The sequence below is a fragment of the Topomyia yanbarensis genome, chromosome 2 (genome assembly GCF_030247195.1).
Source record: "Topomyia yanbarensis strain Yona2022 chromosome 2, ASM3024719v1, whole genome shotgun sequence".
NCBI classification, from domain to species: domain Eukaryota; kingdom Metazoa; phylum Arthropoda; class Insecta; order Diptera; family Culicidae; genus Topomyia; species Topomyia yanbarensis.
The window spans coordinates 446821683-446844760 of NC_080671.1; the positions used below are offsets into that span (position 1 = coordinate 446821683).

Here is a 23078-nt window from a genome sequence, read left to right on the forward strand (position 1 = left end):
CATCTACTATTTAAAGAACGGATTTTGCCGGACAAGCTCAGTTGCCTGTTGAACGGCAGGCGGAGCAGATCACAGCGCTGTGTATTTTCACAGCCAGTATAGCTGAATTAGAAGTCCGTTACACTGGCTGTGGAGGTACGCTACCCAGTGCCGTCCAACACACGACTGAGCTTGTCCGTTCAAACACTATGCTTTCTTTTGTGTTGCGCTTGTTTCCAGCATACTTTTATATACAATCTCGAACACAATTATTCGTACACAAAATCGCTTGGACATTCGAGCTCCATTTGCAAACACGGTTAACATAGTGTCGTGCTACTAGTTGTCTCTTTCGCTGTACCCATCATCATTAGCGTTGGCTCATTTTGCTTTGTGCGCTAGGTTTTAATGTTTGAGGCGAATGTGTAGGTAGCTATATCTAATTTGTTAGCAGAGTTACCATATTCACAGATTTTTCTCACAATTTTTAACCACAGATTCTTTTTCGCAGATGGCAGATTTTTGGCATTTTGATGAAAATTTCACAGATTTTTGGAAATATTGTGATTTTTCACAGATTATTCTGAAATTTATCACAGATTGTTTTCCTATTTCAGTAATCACAGATGGGAAAACGATATTTTTGGCCAAAACATAGATTTCAATCTGGCATCCCTGTTTGTTAGCGGTTGTATGCGTAACCAACATGATATCAATCTGTGCTTTCGTTGCGCAAAGAACTTTCTTAGCAACAAATTTACGCGGATCGATGGATAGCACAACGAAAGTTTATTATTTACGTTCGATCAATTCATTAATTAAATTCCAGTCAGCCTATCCTATTTTGATTCTACTAATAGGTACATACTACAAAGCCTATTTGTGAATGAATACACTGCAACTCGAAAAACCGTTGCAAAACGCATCTAAGTCCATATATAAAATTGTTTTCGATTCTTGTATATTTGTAGTTTCAATATATGATTAAGACCACTGCATTGGCTACATTTATATGTGTACTAAAGGAATGTTATAATAATGGCAAAATATAACTAGAAAGCTTAGTCTATACATGAAACGTCATTATATTGTCTAAAATTTAATTTTTCTTCACCGGTCCGGGTTTATTACCACACACAATCGAAATGTATTTACAATTTTTGAAAGCTGATCTTGTGCTATAAAGATTTACTTCCAGATATTAGTTCGGTCACGATTTTCTGTCTTCTTTCTTCAAATCTTCTCAAATAAGTTCAATCGGATTCGATCACCTAATACAAATGAAATGACCTAATAACCAAAAAGGTTTGGTTCAATATGTATCATTCGATGTAGATTGAGTGTGCTTAAACTATACGTAAGAAATATATTTGATTTATTATTACTCTAAACGTACTAAGAAAATAAATATTTTACATTTAGTAGTGTAGTCCTACGTCTACAGTTCGTGCAACCCCATAGGTCTGCCAATTGTAGTTTTTTTCCCAAAATCGTGAATAAAGTGCCACGAATTTGGTAACAACCACGTTTTTACGTTACCAAAACAGGAACATGAACAAAAATCATGACTTTTATAATTATGTTGAATTTACCATCAGTAACGCCCGTAACATTAGTTCACAAAATCAAAGCATCCTGGATACTTTCTTGTGAACTATTTCACGAAACTCGGAATCTTATTCATGAATCCATACAATCCTCGTGAACTAGTTCATGATTCTAAATATATTACTCACGTTCCAATATCCGTACTCGAGAAACAGTTCACAAAATCATCGAATATTATTCATGTAGCGTGAACAAGTTCATGGTGCCTAATACTTGATATAGGATCGTGTTTGTGATATTTATGCCTAATCATTTTTAATGCCATGCAACATGGTCATGAAATTTTCACGAGAACTATTTCACAAAATCTAGAGTATTATTCGTAAAATCGTTTTTGTTCCATGCACTATTCCATGAAATGCCATATATGTCAAGCTGCTAGCGTCTAGCAAGAAATACGAGCAGTAGATACAAGAAAACTATTAGGACCTAGAACATCGTTATTCAATTGATGAGGATTAGTGTGATGTCTCGACAGAAAAAGAAAACTGCGCTGAGCACCAAAAATACATGATAGAGCCACAAATCGTGCTCGTGATACAGTTCATGGAACAAAATACTGCTTATTAGTCACATATTTATGTTCCAGTTGATATTGTCGCGATACTCTGACAACCGATAATAACCAAAAAATAAGAGATCGTGAAAAGGCGAAGAGAAATTTTGAATATCATAATAAAATTGCTGATGTTACGAACATCAGTCACATCACTCCATGTGTCAAATTCGTAAGTAAGCTATAGAATAAAATATCATTATAACGTGCAAATAAATTTCGAAAATAGTGACTAAGATCCTGAATTCATGAACATAAATCACTCTACTCGTGACTAAAATATCATGTGATTAAAAATTATGAAAATCCTGACAATGATTCTGAGATCATGAATATTAATCACACTACTCTTAGAGACAAATCCGTTAGCAAACTCATGAATAAAATATCACGTTAACTTGATGAGAAATCACAAAGAAGCTCCTGCAATAATGAACATCGTGTAACTGTCGGCTATGTATTCCCAAATTGTGAAAAAGAATCACAACAAAAACTAAACATATCCTGGGAGCAACCACAGTAACCCCCCTTCGACGCGAACTAGGTTTTTGGAAACACAAATAATTTCATGAACACGATGTTTATTATTGATATTTTCGGGAACTTTGTGACGGTTTTCGTAAATTCTTCAGTTCACGAAATAGTGATCTTGTTTTCAGAAATTTATGAGCGATTTTTTTCCAAGAAGCAGGTCATGAAAGATTAGACAATTTCATTATTTTATCTAACCAAGTTTGCAAAATAATATTAAACAAACCTTTAATAATTTTTTTAGTGTGAATTTATCAACGTCAATTATTGCTGCTGTGCTGAGCTGGATAAATAGATTTTTGTGCGATCTGTTAGGAAATATTCACAACAAATGAGTAATTGGTTCCGTAGAGGACACAATAAATGACGATAAAAATGATTTTGCAAAAGCAGCCATTAGCTGTTATTTGGTAGCTGGTCTACTTGCAGCACCGCCAATTTCACGATGAATCTTAGACAGGTAAAATAAATTGTCCATAAGTATAATTTCGCAGTTTGCGTTTCATTGTCGTTGAAGTCACATGCATTTTGCCACCAGTAACTTCCCCCTCCCCTTTCAATGGATGTGCATGAGCTTTACTCATCCATTGCAAAACATATATTTGAACTATGACTATCCAATTAACCGAAGTAAGAATATTTCTATAATAATTGGATCAAAAAAGGAACCTTTACGGGAAAAACTTCAACCGTTTCTAAATGTTTGGCTGCTGAGGTTGACGAGTTGTTTTCAATGTCACTGTGCAGAACCGAGTATACAGGTTTTTGCACGATCTGTTGCTAAATATTCTCAACTATTATCAGTAGCGCATCCAGCGGGAGGATCATGGGGGTCCGGACGCCTTTGAATTTTTTTTAACTTTTTTCAAAATAGTTTCTATTTTATTTCGTTTTAAACTCAACATAATACCACAATAATGACCACAAACAGTGATTTTAATTAAATGAAGTAATTATATATTACATATTGTACAATGAACACCCCCTCAAATTTTTTTTTTTTTGGATAAGCCCCTGACTATTATGTAACAATTTCTGTAAACTACTATAAAAATGTTTTTTTTTTAAAGCTACCAATAGCTATAATTTTATTGATGGTCCACATTTCAACAATCATAAATTTTGAGTCGAATGCAATTCTACTTTTCACTGTTGCTGTTGGTAACAGAAAATATTCAAAAATACTCTTTACTTCATGGTAGAACCGTGAAAGAGGCGGAAATAACTAGTCGATCTGCCACCGCTAAATTTTCCGATTAGGTCAATTGGTTGAGTAGCACGGCACAGGTAAATGATTAGACAACAGCATTTGATACTAACTCGTACGGAACAAACAAATGATTCCAATGCAGCTTCACAATGGGCGGCACTACTACCATGCTCGTGTGTTCTGCTCCGTGTTTCACACACGTCTGACCTTGAGATCAACTGTGGCACGGGCACCATATATTTATACGTGGTTCTAGCATTTATGTCTATTCGCATTAAAAGTAGTTTTTGAACAAAAATAAGATTTACATAGCAAACAAGGCATCGGTAGCATAGTTTTCCTTTCGATCCTTTCTGAGAACTAGAACAGAAATTCAGTTCTAGTTCTCAGCTCGGCATGAAAAAATGCCATTAAAAATATGTACTTCAAATATACGATTTTTTGACCCACTAGTCTTAAGGAAAATTCTTTTTTCCATACATAATGCATTGAATGAAGAACTTAAATAATTTATTCACAAAGCATTAGTAATTGCGTCGATTGTCCACCTGTTTTAAAGTGCATTTTTTTTGCTTTACCATTGATTTGATTTGACTTTAGAAATTTCTCGCACTGATTTGTACCATGCTTATTTAATTGATATAAAATTCGAAGAGGTAGTTCTAAGAATTATAAGAAATGTCTCATCTCATTACACAGTGGTCTTGAATGTGAATTTAACAGGAATTTTAACTATTTTTCTAAATTTAAATGACTTAGTCGTACAATATGTTTGGCAAAGTTGTTGTACTTTGCAAGGCCCTTCTTTTTGTTTAAACATATACTAGGGTGATTCTAATTTTAGCAGTATTTAAAATTGAACTTTTTAATGGTTCGAGATAGAGCTTTACTGTCTCCGATGAAGTTGTAGAGCAACACATTTTAGACAAAGTTGCTGAAGACATGCAAGATCTAGCTTTATACTTTCCAGTGCACGAGAAATCCAAATGTAAGCTTCAAGGTGGTTCTTAAAAAAGCGGTTTTATTTCCATAACTTTTATAGTTTTTATTTTACACTAAACTACCCTATGGACAACTTGAAGATTATTTTAGGGCGCACCAACTACTACACTCTTTTCGTTTCAAAGATATGATAACTTTGATATAAAAAAAAACAACGTTTTCAAACAGCATTACCTTCGATTGGGGTACTTAACATTAAATACCGTTGCTGCCATATGAAATAGCATGCTTTGTAGTATAGATCAGCAAAAAATGGCAAATGCGATATTGTTTATATCTTGTAATATTTACACAATAAATAGTTTATTTTTAGTAAAAAGTATCTGAAAGTATTTCTAAAGTGATCTTAATGAAAAATCAAATCTGCAAAAGTTATACAAAGAAAATCATTTTTAAGAATTTTTTGGTTGTTGTATGTCAGAGAGAAATTGGTAGCGAGTTGAGTCGACATGAGAGGTGAGATCAATAATCGTTAGTGAGACGTCGTTCATCTCACCATTACTGCTATACATGACATTGCTCTCGCTCATCACAGATTGAAGACGAAGGTTCATGATTCTCTCTCCGCCTTTCACATCTACTTAGTTCATAAGAGCCCGTTGGTGACAACCAAGTCATCGAAGAAGTAGCATCAAGAAATTGTCGATCGTTTTAGTATTCTCGGCTTAAATAAAGGTGCAAGTTTTTTTTCTGTTACCACAAAAATGACCGTCATTTCATTTCCATTTTCGTCGGATAGTGTTTCAGTTAACTATCTCTCACAGAAGCCGTGCGAAAGTGAACGCATTGAAATGATAGACAGATTGAGTACCATTTATTTTGTATTGATATGGTAAATATTATCAGTGTATTGTATTCAGGCAGCATGCGGTGCTTTATTAATTTTTTCTCCACCTTTCAATTTATTTTATGCATAGCTATTTATGTGAAACCGCCTGTTTGTAAATTCTGGCTCGTTGTTTGTAATAAGATGACCGTCATAACCTTATTTATATTGTTAATAAAACGACGGTAAATTTCCCTTTCTCTCAATAATGATTCCAATGAGTGAGAGATTCAGAAGAGAACTGTCTGACTGTTGTCGATTGATTGGAATGAGAACCGTAACTCAATAAGCATAGCTTACTGCTTTAACTGCTAACGGTTTCATTCTCTTTTGTCTAGCCAGTTTGCCATCAGTACCGTGATGGAGCTCAGCACTGGTTGGGGATTATCTGCCTGCCAGATGCCGCTTCGGAACAAATTGTGTTTTTCTCCTCTTTCGTTGAAAGACACAGCAACGCGCGATGGGTATCAGGTAGTTTCTTATAAAATGAAAAGTACACGACTTAGAGTTTTAGGGTCTTCGACAAAGTTTTTTATTATTTTATTTTTTTCAATTTTCTGGAAGACAGCGAAACTCCATCTCAAACCATTAAAAAGTTAATTTACTGATTTTAATAAATTTAGAACCACCCTACCCTCTATTTAAAATAATAGAAAAGTATTGTAAAGTGCAATGTTTTATCATGAAAACGAAACAATATTTTTCCACCGTGAAAGTAATTTAAACATATTACAAAGTGTCAATTCAATAAATACCAATTTTTTAATATAACTTTTTCAGGTTTCATTTTTTCCAAGCTATCCTCCTGAAGGATTTCGAAGCTTTTGAAGACGAACATTTTCTTCTAACACATAAAAACTCTAGCTTCTATCGTTCAAAAGATATACTGCCCATGATCACATATCAGTCCCATAAAGATAAGAAATCCCATAGAAAACGGGACAACTATGCGATCATGGGTAGTATAAGCACTTAATATATCAATAATATATAACAGATTAATTTAACCCAATTTTATGAAATTTAAAAAAAAAATAACGTGTTCGCCATTTTTTGCTCAATTATAACTCTATTCATGACCTTATTTATAGTTGGAAAAGAATTATCTCTTATTTCCCTAATGAGTTATATTGTTATTAAAAAACGCATTTTTAGCGAAAAACTGTTGAAAACTTTTCAACGAAAATAGTTAGATAGTGGTTATTCGCCTTAAAACAATCTTAAAGTTGTATGAAGACTACTTCTGTTTTAAATCAATGCCGCCAAAGTTATTTGAATAAAATAGTTTTTCTAAGTAACACCCTAACCTTCGAATTTAAATTTCTTGTGAAATAAAAAGTATGACAGCTAGAGCTTACATATCTTCAGCAAACTTTTTCAAAATTTATCGTTCTACAACTTCGCTGAAAGTCGTTTGGCTCTAGCTGGAATGATTAAAACGTAATTTTTTTGATCTTGGCAAAATAAAAACCACCGTGACTGTTGTTTTAACAAAAATTTCCGACCACGATGTACCGTTTTTCGCTTCATCCCTGGCGCACAAGAATATGCATTGGTGCAAAAAATATATATTAGATATAAAATAGCCATACATAGCAAGTATATGAGCGGCACTCACCTTCAGGAACGACTGCTTGGGTCGAAACGTCTACGTATTATATTCCCCTATATGTATGCTACAATATAACATTTACTGACGGTGAACCGATAGACAACATTTTCTTAAAACCTCGGGAAACGAAAGAAGAAACTTGAATTACCATACGACACAACGTGGGGTTACCCCCTTTTTGGACGCCAGCTAGTACTGATGTTACCTCCATGGCCAACTTTGACTGATAATAGCAAAAAATCTAAAAATTATTTTAAAATTTCTCAAATGGTAGTCTACGTGGATTACTTATATGTAATTATTAAAAAATGCAAAAATGTCAGTTTCACAAATAAAATGTTAGCCCACTTTGGACACCAGCCATTCAACTGTTGCGGCAGTCTACAATAACATATAAAACAGGAATGGGGCAAATCTGCATACACAAAGTGATCTCAAACTCACACGAAGGCTTCGTGATAGTCAATTTTTTTTTTGATCTTTAAATGTAGGTAGCTGCTACGCACCTCCTTGATGGACGGTATAGCATTTCCGTCGGATGCTAGATGAACTTACTGGAGAGCTGGCCGGACGAAGGCCGGACGCAGAAATGGGCGGGAATCCATCATCGACGTTATCTTTTGTAACCCATCATTAGCGGCAAACATGAACTGGAGAGTTCGCGAAGACTAAGCGCATAGTGACCTCCTGGCAAATCCGATACAGTTTTGGTTTACGATTCCAAGCCTCAATTCAGAGGGCGAGAGCTCACGAGCGGGAGTGGAAGGTAAAGATTTATAGCATAGAATGAACAGACACAAGATGAGCGTATTCAAGCCGAAAATAACTATTGTAGACTTTTAACGAGCATTAAATAGAGGTCATAAACATGCTACAAACGGTGTTGGGGTTATACCTAACTAATCAGGAAAACAACAAAATAAAAACTGTTTTTCAGAATGTTTTACTGTATTCTTTTTATATTAAGGACACATATTGCACATAGTAAAAAGTACACAAAATTATTTTAAAAACTCAACCGGACGTTAAAGCAGACTCGCTTCCACCATCAAACACAGTTTCTTCAGCACAACTAGTTGATACTTGTCTGCAGCATATATCAAACCCTTCAGATTGTCACGCTTGATGTCAGCCGTTCCATAGTAGATATACTTCAGCATCTCCAGAAAGATTTCCGGTTTAATATCGTTCACATCAAACACATTTCTCGTACTACACTCGTTGAACATTGTACCGAACACTTCGCTGGACTCGATCAGTGGATAACGGTTGGCGTAAATCAGTGTACCTTTTCGACCCACCCGGAACGTAGTATCCGAGAATCGGGGGTTGTTTAACAAAAATCCAATCTTCGGCTCTCGACTGGTTCTCACCTTCCATTTCCCCATTTGTAAACGTATGTTCTTTCGGAAACTGTGACTGTGACTGAATTGATAAAGTGATTTCAATGCAATATTTACGAAAAAATTACAAACTACCTATAAATGTCAAAACATTGGACTTGAGCTACCTAGAAATTATACCTGAACGGTTATTATATTACATGTAAACGACCAGGCTATAGAATCACCTTATACAGTACACAGAAAAAAATATTTTGTAATTTTAATTTTTTTTACGCACATGAATAGAAATGTAAAATTAAGTTTCACCACAAGTTGTTTGTATTTGTCGTGCTTTCTTCAACGATTTTTACACGTTGACTGAAAATTGTAGTTTCATGAAACGGCAAACCAATGCACTTTAAGGTATTTTAATATAATATTGCAGTAAAATAAATGACATGTAATATCACACGAACGAAAGTGTAAAAACATATATTTTTTTGCTTACTTAATTTTCAATCAATTTTTTGATTAAAGCTTTGTATGTTTACATTCGTATTGATTTACATGTCGTTTAACCCTCCGGCACTCGCGCCGTTGTATTTTGTGCAACACCTTCAGAAACTCTTAACTCTTTCGCACTGTTGCACCATTCGATTTTGTAGTGTGATTGAAATGTCAGGTGTATTTTGTTGCTAAAATCATTGTATTGCATTTTTTTATGTTTAGTTGCAGCAGGCTTCTGTTACACCAGAGATAAAACATATGTATTACTTCCTGTAATATCTTTATGTCTCTTAGTTCCTTTTTTCTAAAAAGCTTCATGTTGTTCAACTTATTTTATAGATAAGAACTTTTATGTCTTTGAGAATGAATGAAATGTCGTTCACGAATAAAATGAATAAAAGAGGGCTTAGATGGGAGCCTTGAGGAACTCCTGATGTAACTTGAATAGGATTCAATTTCTTCACTTTGAATCTAACTATTTCTTGACGGCTAGTTAAATATGGTTCGATTGGGAAGACCTGGTTCAATTCCAAATTTTTCCTGTCCTGGGTATGCCGATACGATCAAATGCCTTGCTAAAGTCAGTATAAAGAGCATCGATGTGATTTCCATTCTTCATTGCAATAAATGAGTAGATGACGAATTCTAGTAAATTTTTATTAGTTGAACGTCCTTTGAAGAGCCCATGCTGCATGTTAGTAACCTGTTTTTGATTTGATTGAATAGTTTTTCCTTAACGATTGCTTCAAAGAGTGCAGGCATACATGATAATGACAATTCCACGGTAGTTACAATGTCAGATTTTTTTACTACTTTTAAAAATGGGTACTATGCTCGAGCTTTCAATCGACATGTTAAAAAGCCAAAACCTTTGGCGGCATCTAGTTTGTTTAGAGCCTCTATAATGTCTTGCACACTGACATTGTTCGATAGCTCGGTGGAGTCCCCGGATCTGGTCAACTGCCTTCCGATAGGATGATGGGAAAACCGAAATGATGGTGGTCCGATAGGTATGCGCAATATTCCAAGTGCGCTGGGATTAGGTGTAATTCGGCCAAAGTACGTATAACACCTCACTTGGACTCAAACGACACTTTAATAATAACTATTTATTTTACAAAACTAAACTAGTAAGTTACATTTAAACATAAATTCTTCCGCACTCGACGCTTGTTTAATCAATGCCAGATTCGTTCTGCCGCAGGTAAAGCTGTGTAGTGAAGCCAATTAATTTTCCCGCGCTGTTGAGCCGTTGGTAGCAGAAGCTCCGCTGGGTAGCAATCCAATTTGCATTACTCAGCACAAGGGGATGACAATGTTAATAGAGTTGGTTACCAACATCCTCGCCCCCCTGAAATGACCGGAGTTTCAGCCGATCACAAATCAGTCGTCTCGGTCGGTTTCTCCTTCTTCCGTCGAAGTTGCAACCGGTAGGATGCAGATTTTATCTACCGGTCTTTCCACCTTCCCGTTCGCCGTCCGTAGAGACACCACTCGTACCACACCATCCGGACCTGGGTGTGTTTCGATGATTCGGGCCATCCTCCAGCGTGTGGGTGGTAGGTTATCGTCTCGTATCACCACCAAACTGCCTTCCTTCACGCCAACAGGAGGTTTCCCCCACTTGGTTCTTCCTTGTAGTTGGACCAGATATTCGGTCCTCCATCGTTTCCAAAAGTCTTGAAGTCTCCGTTGTACTGTCTCCCACAGATTTAGCCTCCCTATCGCTGTTTGAGTGTAGTCCGCCGATGGTACTGCTTGCATGGCCGTTCCGACCAGGAAGTGTCCTGGAGTCAGTGGTTGAAGATCGTTGGGATCATCCGAAAGTTGGGTTAGTGGCCGCGAATTCAAACAACACTCCACTTGGGTAAGTAGTGTTGCCATATCCTCGTAAGAAGCCGCAGAATCTCCTAACACCTTCAGCAGATGTGTTTTCGCCGATCGTACTGCAGCCTCCCAGAGGCCTCCAAAATGTGGAGCACCGGGTGGGATGAAGTTCCATTGCATTCCGACGTCCGCACACTCTTTCGCAACCGCATCATGATGCTCCTTGTTTTTCAGATTCTGTAGAAGCTCCTTCATCTGGTTCCTCGCTCCCACAAAGTTGGTGCCATTGTCAGACCACAGATTAGCACATTTGCCCCTTCGTGATATGAACCTCCGTAATGCCTGGATGAAACGTGCTGTCGACAAGTCCGTGACCAACTCCAGATGTGTCGCCTTTGTGGAGAAACAAACGAACACGGCCACATACGCCTTCACTGCTGTTCGTCGGTATCCTGGTCGCACATAAACGGGCCCGAAATAGTCGACGCCTGTCGTCGAAAAGGGTCTCGCTGCCGCTACTCTGGGTGCTGGTAATTCCGCCATAAATTGCTGTATCGCCTTTGGTTTCATGCGGTAGCACCGCATGCACTGATGACATACCGCTTTCGCTACGTTCCTTCCCCCAAGAGGCCAATACCGCAGCCGAATGGTACTCAACATTAATTGTGGCCCGGCATGCATCAATTTAGCATGGTAGTGACGCATGAGAAGTTTAGTTAGCATGTTTCTTGCAGGAAGCACGATAGGGTGTTTTGTATCCTCAGACTCTCTCGATTGCCCTAACCTCCCCCCTACCCGCAAGATACCGTTGGGTGCAATGAATGGATTATACCAACGTAACGGTGATGATCGTGTCATACTCTCTCCGTTGGTTAGCGCCTTGAGTTCGCTGCTGAATGATTCTGCCTGAACCTTCTGTAGAATTCTAAATTCTGCCTTTTGCAGTTCCGTTGTCGTTAGAGGACCGAACTGTCGCCTTTCCTTCTCCGTTATCCGTAGGTTGCTCAAAAACCGAAGCCAGTATGCCGTTCGTCGCACCATTGCTGTATAGTTAGAAAATCGTAATATGTACCAATCGATGAAGCTGGTATTCACGGTAGTTGTCACGAGTACGATACGCTTCCTCTCTTCCTCAACACCTTCCGATGACCAAACTTGTTGTCTGGGCCAATTCTCAGAGCTCGTAGATAGCCAACTTGAGCCTTTCCACCAAAGATGATTGTCTAGGATATCTTCTGGGGAAATTCCTCTCGAAATTAGATCAGCAGGATTGTGCTCGCCGGGCACATGGTTCCACTGGAAGTTCTCCGTGAGTGATTGTATCTTGGACACCCGATTCGCCACAAAGGTTGTCCAAGTCGAGGGCGATGCAAGCAGCCAACGTAGAACCGTGGAAGAATCAGTCCAAAAGAAAACGTCAGCCGGGCATCTGATGGATTTCCTCACTTTCGAATATAACTCCGCAGCCAACAAAGCACCACATAGCTCTAATCTAGGAATAGATTGTGTTTTTAACGGTGAGACTCGGGATTTAGATGATAATAAGGCCACCTTAATCCTTCCTAACGAGTCTTCGGTCCTGACGTAAGCACAAGCTCCGTAGGCCTTTTCCGACGCATCCGAAAATATGTGTATTTGAGTTGATTTTGGTTTCTCCAACATCACTAGCCGCTCAATATAAAGGTTATTGAGTAATGGTATCTGTTGGTGGAATCGTATCCATTCATCGCTAACGTTTGTAGGCAGTGGTGAGTCCCAGGACAGTTGGGCCCCTTTCTCATCCTCCAATCGCCAGAGCAGTTGCATGAAAATTTTGGCACGAGTAATAACTGCTCCGATGAGCCCGAGAGGGTCAAATAGGGTGGCAATTATTGATAAAACCTTCCTTTTTGTCAGCTGGTCATCCGGCACAAGTGGTGTTGTCTGGAATTTGAACCGAAAGACATCCATATGGGGCATCCAAACTAATCCCAATGCCTTAACCATAGGGTCAGTATCCAAACTGATTCCATCTGCTGCTTGAATCGAAAGTTCCTTTTCGGCAAGTCCTTCTAATACTGTTTTACAGTTGGATGCGAATTTTCGTAATCTAAAACCACCACAGTTTAGCATCTCTTGCAGCTGAATCCTCAACTCCCTTGCTGTGTCAGGATCGTCGGTTCCGGTAATGGCATCATCCATATAAAAGTCCTCTTGAATAGCAACCGAAGCCAACGGGAACCGAACCGCCTCATCCTTAGCCAGTTGCACCAAAGTTCTCGTCGCAAGAAACGGTGCGGGTTTGGTACCATAAGTAATCGTCGAAAGCTCATACGTCGACAACAGAGCGTCGGGTGAGGTGCGCCATAGAATAGATTGAAGGTGTCTGTCTTGAGGGCAAATGATAACCTGCCGAAACATTTTCTCTATGTCGGCAACTAACATTACTTGGCGAGTACGACAGCGTAAAATAATCGAACGAAGATCCTCTTGAATGACCGGGCCAACACATAAACTATCGTTCAGAGAAATGCCGGAGGTAGTTTTGGCCGAGGCGTCAAATACCACCCTCACCTTGGTTGTGGTACTTTCGTTCTTCACAACTGGATGGTGTGGAAGAAAACAGCGAGCGACGTCCTTACCTTCTTCCTGGGAAACCAATTTCATATGACCCAACGTCTCGTACTCTTGCATAAACAATATATACTGCTCTCGCAGACCTGTATCCCGAGCTAGCCGCCTTTCTAACTGCAAGAATCTTCTTTCTGCAGTGACTCTAGACTCGCCCAACCTGGCTACCATTTCGTCATCTTTGGGGTAAGACACTATATACCGACCTGAGGATTCTCTCTGGGTTGTTTGTATGAAATAATCCTCGCATCTTGCCTCTTCCGGAGAGTAGTTACTTCCCAAGTCGACCTCCTCGCATTCCCAGAACTTCTCCAACATATCGTCTAACCGACTCGTAAGCGCAACATCACACAAGACAGATTTAATAGGGCCATCCACTGAATATCGTCCTGTAACCACCCATCCAAAGACTGAGTCGACCAATGATGGTAAGTTCTCCCCCAATCGTATACGTCGGTCGCTCGAAAAGAATTCAAAAAATGATTCTGCTCCTAGCACTAAATCGACGGTTTCATCCTGCAGAATATTTGGATCTGCTAACTCTATTCCGCTAGGTATATTCCATTTGCTTGCGTCTATCGATGCTGTACACATTTGGGCTGCTATTTTGGGTAGCACCAACATTTCCATAGGCTGTTTGAAATCCGTGACCCGGGAGTGTACAAGCACAGTAATTTTTCCATGCACTCTTGTAGCCAAACCTTGGATCCCAATAACGTCGACCATACTGCTCTCCTCCTTGACCGTCAAAAGCCTTCTGACCCGCTTGCTGATCAGATTGCATTCAGCTGCGCTATCCAATAGTGCCCTTGCACGAACCTTGTGACCTTGACCGTCTTCCAAAACAACGATCGCTGTGAGCAGTAAAACACCCGTCGATGAAGTAGTAGTAGTGTTGCAGGATACAGTAGTAGTGGTCGCTAGGTTCACAACTCTTGAATCGGTTGACTCTTCACTTGTAACTGTTGGCTTCGGGTCAGTGTTGTTATTTGGCTTGCTTTCGGTCAATTTCCCCTTAAAACAAACGAGTGTGTGGTGTTTCGCCTTGCATTGCCGACAAGTGAACTTGGAATTGCACTCTCTTGCGTGGTGCCCTCGGCGAAAACAATTTCGGCACAGTGAGTTACTTCGTAAAAGAGCATCCCTTTCCGAAACCGACATTTTTTGGAACGATTGGCATTGGTAAAGCAGGTGGCTATCCGAGCAAGCCACACACTTTCCAGACGTCGATGGTTGCTGAACCGTAGCATTGAAGGCTTTCACTGTGAGTGCCTTCTTTGGGTATTTTGATGGGGTTGGATCAATCTTCTGTTCAGCAGGCTTGTTGGGCATGGATTCCAAGATTCTAATCCGCCGCTGTAGAAAATCTGTGAGATCCTTTACGGTGTCGCTTTCCTTGGTGGAAGAAAATTCCTCCCAACTCCTCCTAGTAGTGTTGTCCAATCGTGAGCACAGCAGGTGTAATAGTAGCATATCCTTGTAGTCGGCTTGTTGCGGAGTGACCTGGTCCAAGGTCTTCACGATCCTCTCGAAGGCATCCAACAATGAATGAAGATCAGCTGCACATTCTCTTTTGGCGACAGGTAGCTCAAACAATGCTTGCACCTGACGTTTGCGAAGAACCTTCGTGTTCGAGTATCGCTTTGTTAACAGTTCCCATGCTACAGCATAATTTGCTTTGGTAAGGGGTAGAGAGTCGATGATGGCTAATGCTTCTCCCTCTAATTGACTGCGTAGGTAGTGAAATTTTTCTACTTCGGGAAGGTCTGCCTGCCAGTGTATAAGTGATGTATAAAGATCCCGAAACGTAAGCCATTCATCAATTTTACCACTAAATTTAGGCAGAGTTATTTGGGGCAATCGTACATGGTGAGTGGAACCGGGGGGGTTATTATCGAGAGAGCGAGTAGTCTGATTGAGTGCACTTGTGTCACACTCTTCCTTAATTTTATCGACTAGAAACGATTTCAATTCGTAGAACCGATTTTCAAAGTCGATCCGATCTTTAACGAAACCTTCCGTATCATCGGGTGCTTCATCGTGAGACTCTACATCGTCGATAGCCTCATTCATCTTGTCCCACAATCGATCCAGTTGCTCTAGTCGAACGTTGACCTCCACTGCCTTAGTATCGACGCGGTATTGTTGCATAAACCGGTACATGTTGTTGAACGACGTTTGTAGTCCGCGAAGTTTAGTCTGCAGTGACTTCAGTGGTGGCAGCTTCTGTTTCGACGCAGCAGGCATATCGTGTTCCTCGAAAAATGAGACCAAAGTAGCAATGTTTGGTGAAGGTAAAGTGTTTGGAGAGCCAATTACCTGGTGGCTCATGAATCGAGCCTTGTATAATAAATAAAGATGCTCCTCGAACAAAATGTGTTGTGATCAGACCGTGTAAAGTGGTGAATTTGTCAGCAGCCTTATGCCACCGTCCGAGCACCAGTGAGTCCACTACAGGTGAGCGATGCTTTCAACTGCCCTGAAGCTGAGTGTGAGGGATTTTGAGTTGGGTTGATGTGGGTATCCCCGATGTTGGGTGACTCGCGTGATAGTAAATCCAAGCGTCGAGATACGGTAACCTGTTTGTCCGTAGAACAAAAGACCACGAGCAGTACTGGGATTTTACGGATAAACCTTTGGAATCGCACTCACCGATTTTTCCAGAGGAATGAAGCCTTGTATTGTTGGATATTCCGCTGAAATTCCTTCGGTGATGCTACTGACGCCTTCAAACAAAATGGCGTATCTGTGCTCTGGTATGATGAATAGGCCCGCGAGTATACGGTACGAACGTTCCCCTTGGTGTTCTTCGGATTGGTTTCCTTGGCCAAATCCGGTTCGAAGGACCAGTTGTTCGATAGCTCGGTGGAGTCCCCGGATCTGGTCAACTGCCTTCCGATAGGATGATGGGAAAACCGAAATGATGGTGGTCCGATAGGTATGCGCAATATTCCAAGTGCGCTGGGATTAGGTGTAATTCGGCCAAAGTACGTATAACACCTCACTTGGACTCAAACGACACTTTAATAATAACTATTTATTTTACAAAACTAAACTAGTAAGTTACATTTAAACATAAATTCTTCCGCACTCGACGCTTGTTTAATCAATGCCAGATTCGTTCTGCCGCAGGTAAATCTGTGTAGTGAAGCCAATTAATTTTCCCGCGCTGTTGAGCCGTTGGTAGCAGAAGCTCCGCTGGGTAGCAATCCAATTTGCATTACTCAGCACAAGGGGATGACAATGTTAATAGAGTTGGTTACCAACAGACATTATTGACGCCATTGTCTGTAATGAATAAATGTAATAAATCGAAATATTCGCGATCACGATCTTCTTCAAAAAATGTGGTATAGATGTCTTGAAAGAAGGTTACGAAAAGATTGCAGATTTGTTCCTAATTAACAGTTGGGCTTCTCTAGTTGAAATTGCAGTTGTATATCGAGAAGTTGTTGTTGTTCAATAAGCCCTTTGAACTCATTCTTGGCCAGCACGGTAGTAAATACGAGTTGATGTCCACTCTCCTGTCCTTCTTCCGCAGTGAGCCCCTCGGAATAGTCATTTCAATGCAAGCGGCGTGGAACTTCCTTGGGCAACCTATACACTGCCCCTGATCACAAATCAGTCCTATAAAGATAGGAAAACCCACAGAAAACGAGTCAAATACGCGATCATGGGCAGTATACGTCCACATAACTGTAACGGCTACTTGTTAAGTAGCTTAACGGAAGTTCAAATAAATTTTGATGCTTTTAGTTTTCAACGAACTTCTGCTAACTTCAAAAGAAATATTTTGCGAATTTAACAAAGTTAAGAATTTATGTAAGGCAGTTCTGCAAACTTCAGAGAAGTTATTTGATTTTTAGAAAACTTCACTGAAGTTCGGGGTAGTATTGCAATCCTTAGGAATCTTCAACGAAGTTTTGTAAATTTCCAGAAACTTTCGCTAACTTCAGCGATGCTCTGCAAAGTTTAGCGTAGTTCGACATGCTTGAGTAGAGTTTCTGTAAACTCGGGGAAATTATGTAAAGGAAATGTTTTTTTTCGTGATTTTTGTCGAAAAATCTCATACGACCTTCAATCGCGTTAGTCCAGCAGCCAGACTTACCCAATTTGGTTGACATCGGGAGCAGAAGCTCGTCGAGGGATTAGGCATCTATTCAACGGAAGTCCGTTTGAGTTTTCAAAAAACTCGTTTTTTAGCAACCAAAAATCTATAGTCCATCGATACGAATAGTCAGTTTGCGCTTAACTCTCGAGTCGAGCGGAAGTCTTAAACGGGCGAATTAGTCGGAAAAACTAGTATCGGTCGGGCATCTCAGTGTCGGAATTAGTCGGCGTGAAAACACACTGACTATGCGAATGTGTTGAAAAAACCTGCGTTTGAAGAGCTTCACCACTTCATAGGTACAACTCTCGGATTGCAGAAAGAGCAAATCGTACGTATCCAGTGCAGTCGTAATCTCGGATGTGCTTTTATCAAGACAAACGACCTTGAAACCGCACAAAGAATTGTGGATGAACATGACAATCGACACGAAACAGAAGTAGAAGGGAAGGTATACAAATTAAGAATCTTGATGGAGGACGGAGCTGTGGAAGTTAAGCTACATGATCTATCTGAGAATGTATCAAACGAAAGAATCGCTGAAGCCATGACTGATTATGGAGACGTGCTATCTATTCGCGAACTTTTGTGGGACGAAAAGTTTCTATTTGGGGGCCTCACTTCTGGAATTCGTCTGGTGAAAATAATCGGCCAGAAAAATATCGAGTCGTACATCACAATTGATGGAGAAACAACATGCGTTTCTTATTACGGCCAACATCAAACGTGTCGTCACTGTGGAGAATTTATACACAATGGAATCTCCTGTGTACAAAACAAAAAAAAATTTGTATCAGAAGATAACAGTTGATCAATCTAAAAAATCACACGCAAGCGTAACTAAAGAAGCCATTGCTCCTACAAGGAATCTGGCAACTAAACAAAAAAACGGAACGCTATCCAAACAAGGCTCTACTCTAACAATGGCTCCACCACCTCCCCCGGAGGCTCCAAAGCAATATCAACTAATTCGGCAACTAGAGGCTACCCTAACTACAGACTTTAGACCAAATACAATATCTGAAACACCAAGTCAGCAGTCTCAAGCTAGCGCAGATAATCATCGAAAGTATCCTCCAAGCGGAAATGATACTGATGATTCCACGACCTCCAATATCAGCAGACGACTCCGCGACGACTGATAACACTCAGGATACAAAACACCACACTCTGCAACATTTATGCTCCCTCGGGTTCGGCTAATCGATCAGAGCGAAAGCAATTCTTTAATAGCACCGTCCCTTATTATCTACAGCACAATACCGATCACCTCATCATGGCTGGTGATTTTAACTGTGTTCTCCGAGAATGTGACGCTACCGGCCCTAATAGAAGTCCAGCCCTACAATCAATTGTACAACAACTCCGATTACACGATGTGTGGCAGAAAATTCATCCGCGAGTCCAAGGACCAGGGCCGCAGAGAGAAAATGTGGGCCCGGGGGGTCCAACGTACGGGCCCCCACCACTGTGTATTGCCTGAGTACAAAAAAGTTAATGTTTGAAATCCATTTGAGTTCACTGATATTATATATACCCAGGTAACCAATAAGCATGCAGAATGCGTCTTAACAGCTACCTGATAAACATTTAAGTCGTTTTAAATGCTATTTAAAAGTCGCTCTTGGCAAAATATACGGCTGCATTACAGCTGTGCCATAAAAATGCTACTTAACTGCTGTTGTGCATTCAGAATGCTGCTTACTGGCAAGAAGTTTTTGAGCAGTTTTTCGAATGCTGATTAACAACAATTATGCATAAACAATGCTAATATACTGCAAGTAGCATCTGAAATGCAAATTATATGCTATTTTACTGTATACATTAATGCTAGTTGGTTACCTGGGTAGTACACTGAAATTTTATATTTTATATTTATGTCCAGCTAGTGCGAATGAAGGAAAAAACGTAGAGCTTTTCATATTTTGGGAGTTTTTTAATACCTCTTCGACAGTTTTGGTGACTTTGAAATGCGCCATTTTTGTCAATAGGAGAAATATTAAAAATGTAGTGATTACAAAAATTAAAAATATTATCTAAACGGCGATCAACGGCAAAACAAATAAATAAACAATAGTAAAACTAAATATTAAAAGAATGTACAAAAAAGCTAAAAACAACAAAATCAACCAAATAAACAAATTATTGTCAATTGTCAAAAAAAGTTTAAGCGAGAAAAACCAGAACAGAATCAATAAAAAGAAAACAGGTAACTAGGAAAACATAATGCAAAGATCAAAGAAGTCGAACATTATTGAACAAGTGGTGAAAATAATTAAAATACGGTAGGAAAGTAGGAAAATTTTATGAATCAATGAAAATAAAAAAAACTACTAAAATGTATACAGACCATAATTTAAAAAATGCATAAAGCTGAAAAACTTGATAAATTAAGAATAATAAAACTTACTTAACATTAAAAACTTAAAGCAATAGAAAAAGTAAATAAAACGTTAAGAATGCATAAAATGAGAGGAGTATATATAAAAAAACAAGAATAAAATAAACATAGAAAAATTTAGAAAAATTGACCATCCGGAAAATTTTGAAAAACTGAAAAATTGGAATGATGAAAAGATGAAAAAGTAAAGAAAATTGAAAGTATTGAACAAAAACGGAGCAAATAGATCAAATGGAAAACAAAAAGTAGTAGAAAAAAGCCAACGTGATATTCTATAGAAACACACAAAATGGAGAAATTAGCACGAAGAAAATGAATAAAGTGGATTAAATTGTTTAAAGAATAGAAAAAACACTTGAAATGCAATTTGAAAAAAAAAATGAAAAAAATTCGAAGTAAACGTATAGGAAAATGGTCAACAGAAAAAGTGCTTTCAAAATAGGTTAAATGGAAACAATTAAGAAATAACAATAACGGATTGAATCTTAAGGAAAATGAGTATAAAATAAATAAAACTATGTTAAATGAACAATGGAAAAAACTACGAAAACGAAATGCTAAAAGCTAGAAAATAAGGAAGAAAATACGAGAAAGGTAAAAAATTAAACAATAAGACAAAATTAGAATGAATTTAAATAAGTAAAATTGCTTTTGGAAATGCAAAAAATATAAGAAAAAGGAAATAGAAAAAGGCTATGATAAGAATAAATGTAGTAAATAGAAATTTTTTAAAAATTAGATGGAACGACAAAAGAAACAAATAAAAAGCAGGGTATTAAAAAATGAAACAATAAGAAAAATTAAATTAATGAAGCAGAATTTCGTTGAAAAATTGCGAACAAAATGAAATAACAGAGAAAAAACTATAAATAAAAGTAAGTGGTAGTGATAGCAATAGAAAAAACGTGTTTAATCCACCTAATAGTGTGATGAGACATTTCTTATAACTCTTATCACTCTCTTCGGATATTATATCGTTTGAGAGCATTTAGAACTTTATGCTTCGCGATGTTTTTGATAACACAAACTACATGGGATAGTGGAAGGGCTCAGAGAATCGCTCAAATCAGCATAGGACAACATCAGTGCTAGAAATCTCAAACCAAATCAATGGGAAAGCAAAAAAATGGCCCATAAAATAGACATACCAACGAATTATTGTTAATGCTCTGTTAATAAAATATCTATATTGTGGTGGGAAAACTGAATTTTCCTAAAGGGTTTATATATTGTACTGAAACAAAAAAAAACGATTTTTTTTTTGAATCGATTTGAAGTTTATATTTTACTCAAATTTCCAACGCGACTGAGAACTGAGAAATCAACGCTTTTTCTTGAAAAGGGCGATACTAGCAGTGATACCATTCAAAGAAAATCAACAGTGAATATTTCCAGACTTGGTTTTATTTCCTGTTTAGGAACTATTGTGTTTTTACATCCTAGATTACATGATTCAGTGATCGAAACCCAAAACTTCATAAAGTATTTGAAATTATTAAATTAAAATTTGTTTTTGCTATTGAAATTGACAAAATGATAGTATCGCCCCTTTGGCGATTGTTTACTTTTTCGGTCCCATCTATCAGCATTGAAGTATCGCCCTTACGTTTTTTTACAATAACTACCGTTTTACACCACCGATTTCGTCCGGGTTTTTTCAATAGAGCATTGTTACTGTTTACAGCTGGTATCAGTTTGATAATCCAAAAAAATACGAAAATAACAGTTTCGCTTCTAAACTGCTAGCAAAAAAAGTATCGCCCTGTTTGTTTGCATGGAGCGTGGAGGGCGAAACTTTAAATAAACAAACAAAAATACAGTTTCGCCCGATGTATTTTTTGCCTTAGTTTAAAAAGGAATATCGTAGAATTAAAATTTTTAGGTTAATTTGTTGCGTTTCAAAGCCCTCATTCGCATGTAAGAAAAAAGCCCTATGTTTACAAGTATCGCTCTTTTCACAAAAAAGCGTTGAAATGAAATCGCAGCTCCTGATATCACGCTATCTCTGAAGTACATGCGTGCATAGTTTCAAATTTTACTTCGACATCGACTTTTTCTAAAGGTGACTTCCCAGTAGTATTCTTGATTTGAATTATTATCGCTAATCCTAATGCTAAGAACAAATAAAAACCTCACGAAAACGAACCGTTTGGGAAAATCATCATCATTACTGGAACTTTCATTTTCATGAAACTTTTCGATAACCTTCCGTCACTTGCGTTAATGCACTGGGTGCACAGTAGGGTGACAGGAAAAAAATGACCCCTATCGGCCCACCTCTGCATCGATTCCTAATCCCACCAGGAGTACTTGCACCAAATTTGAAGCAAATCGGACAAGTCTAACTACCGGACCAACGGGCCTGAAATTTGTATGGGAATTTTCAACAATTTACATGGAGAAAACCCACCAGCACGCATTTTCGCCGCTAGGTGGCACTGTATGCATCGTATTATCACTGTAAGTGAAAATAAGAAGGATAATTGAATTGTCTACAACTTTGTCGAAGACTGCAAGTAAATTCGACTTTGTTAAAAGAAGTTATTAAACTTTTAACGAAGTGATGTCTGAGTCAGTTTTGCATGGGGCCTAATAGTGCAAGGTTGTGTATCAGTACTCGATTCACACGAACTAAACATTTTTGTGAAATAATCGTTAGGTTTAGCTCAATGATATGTTCAGAAGAATTATAGTAAATAATACGAGTCATGCTTTGATTAGAAAATTTTAGTTCCACCTGTTACCGCATAGAGGGCGCCAACACTAACTTTTCAACGGAGAGAGATAGAAATTTGGTGTCTTCTACAAAGTTATAGAACAGGCATTTTCCAGTATTTCTTCTGAACATCTTGATACTCTATCTCTCTTCTATGAAAAGTTAGTAGTGGCGCCCTCTATGCGGTCACAGGTGGAACTAAAATTTTCCAACCAAAACATAACTCGTATTATTTACTGTAATTCTTGTAAACATACTAT

At 38.4% G+C, this 23078-nt stretch overlaps 2 protein-coding genes across 2 annotated transcripts in view; one reads left to right on the forward strand and one right to left on the reverse strand.

Moving 5' to 3' along the window:
• LOC131685727 (uncharacterized) overlaps nucleotides 1-23078 on the forward strand; it is a 755395-nt gene that overhangs the window by 99171 nt on the left and 633146 nt on the right. The window lies entirely within an intron of this gene.
• Nucleotides 10540-15840, reverse strand: LOC131681088 (uncharacterized). Its single transcript, XM_058961796.1, has one exon. It carries the CDS (start codon nucleotides 15838-15840, stop codon nucleotides 10540-10542), a length of 5301 nt encoding a protein of 1766 aa, XP_058817779.1.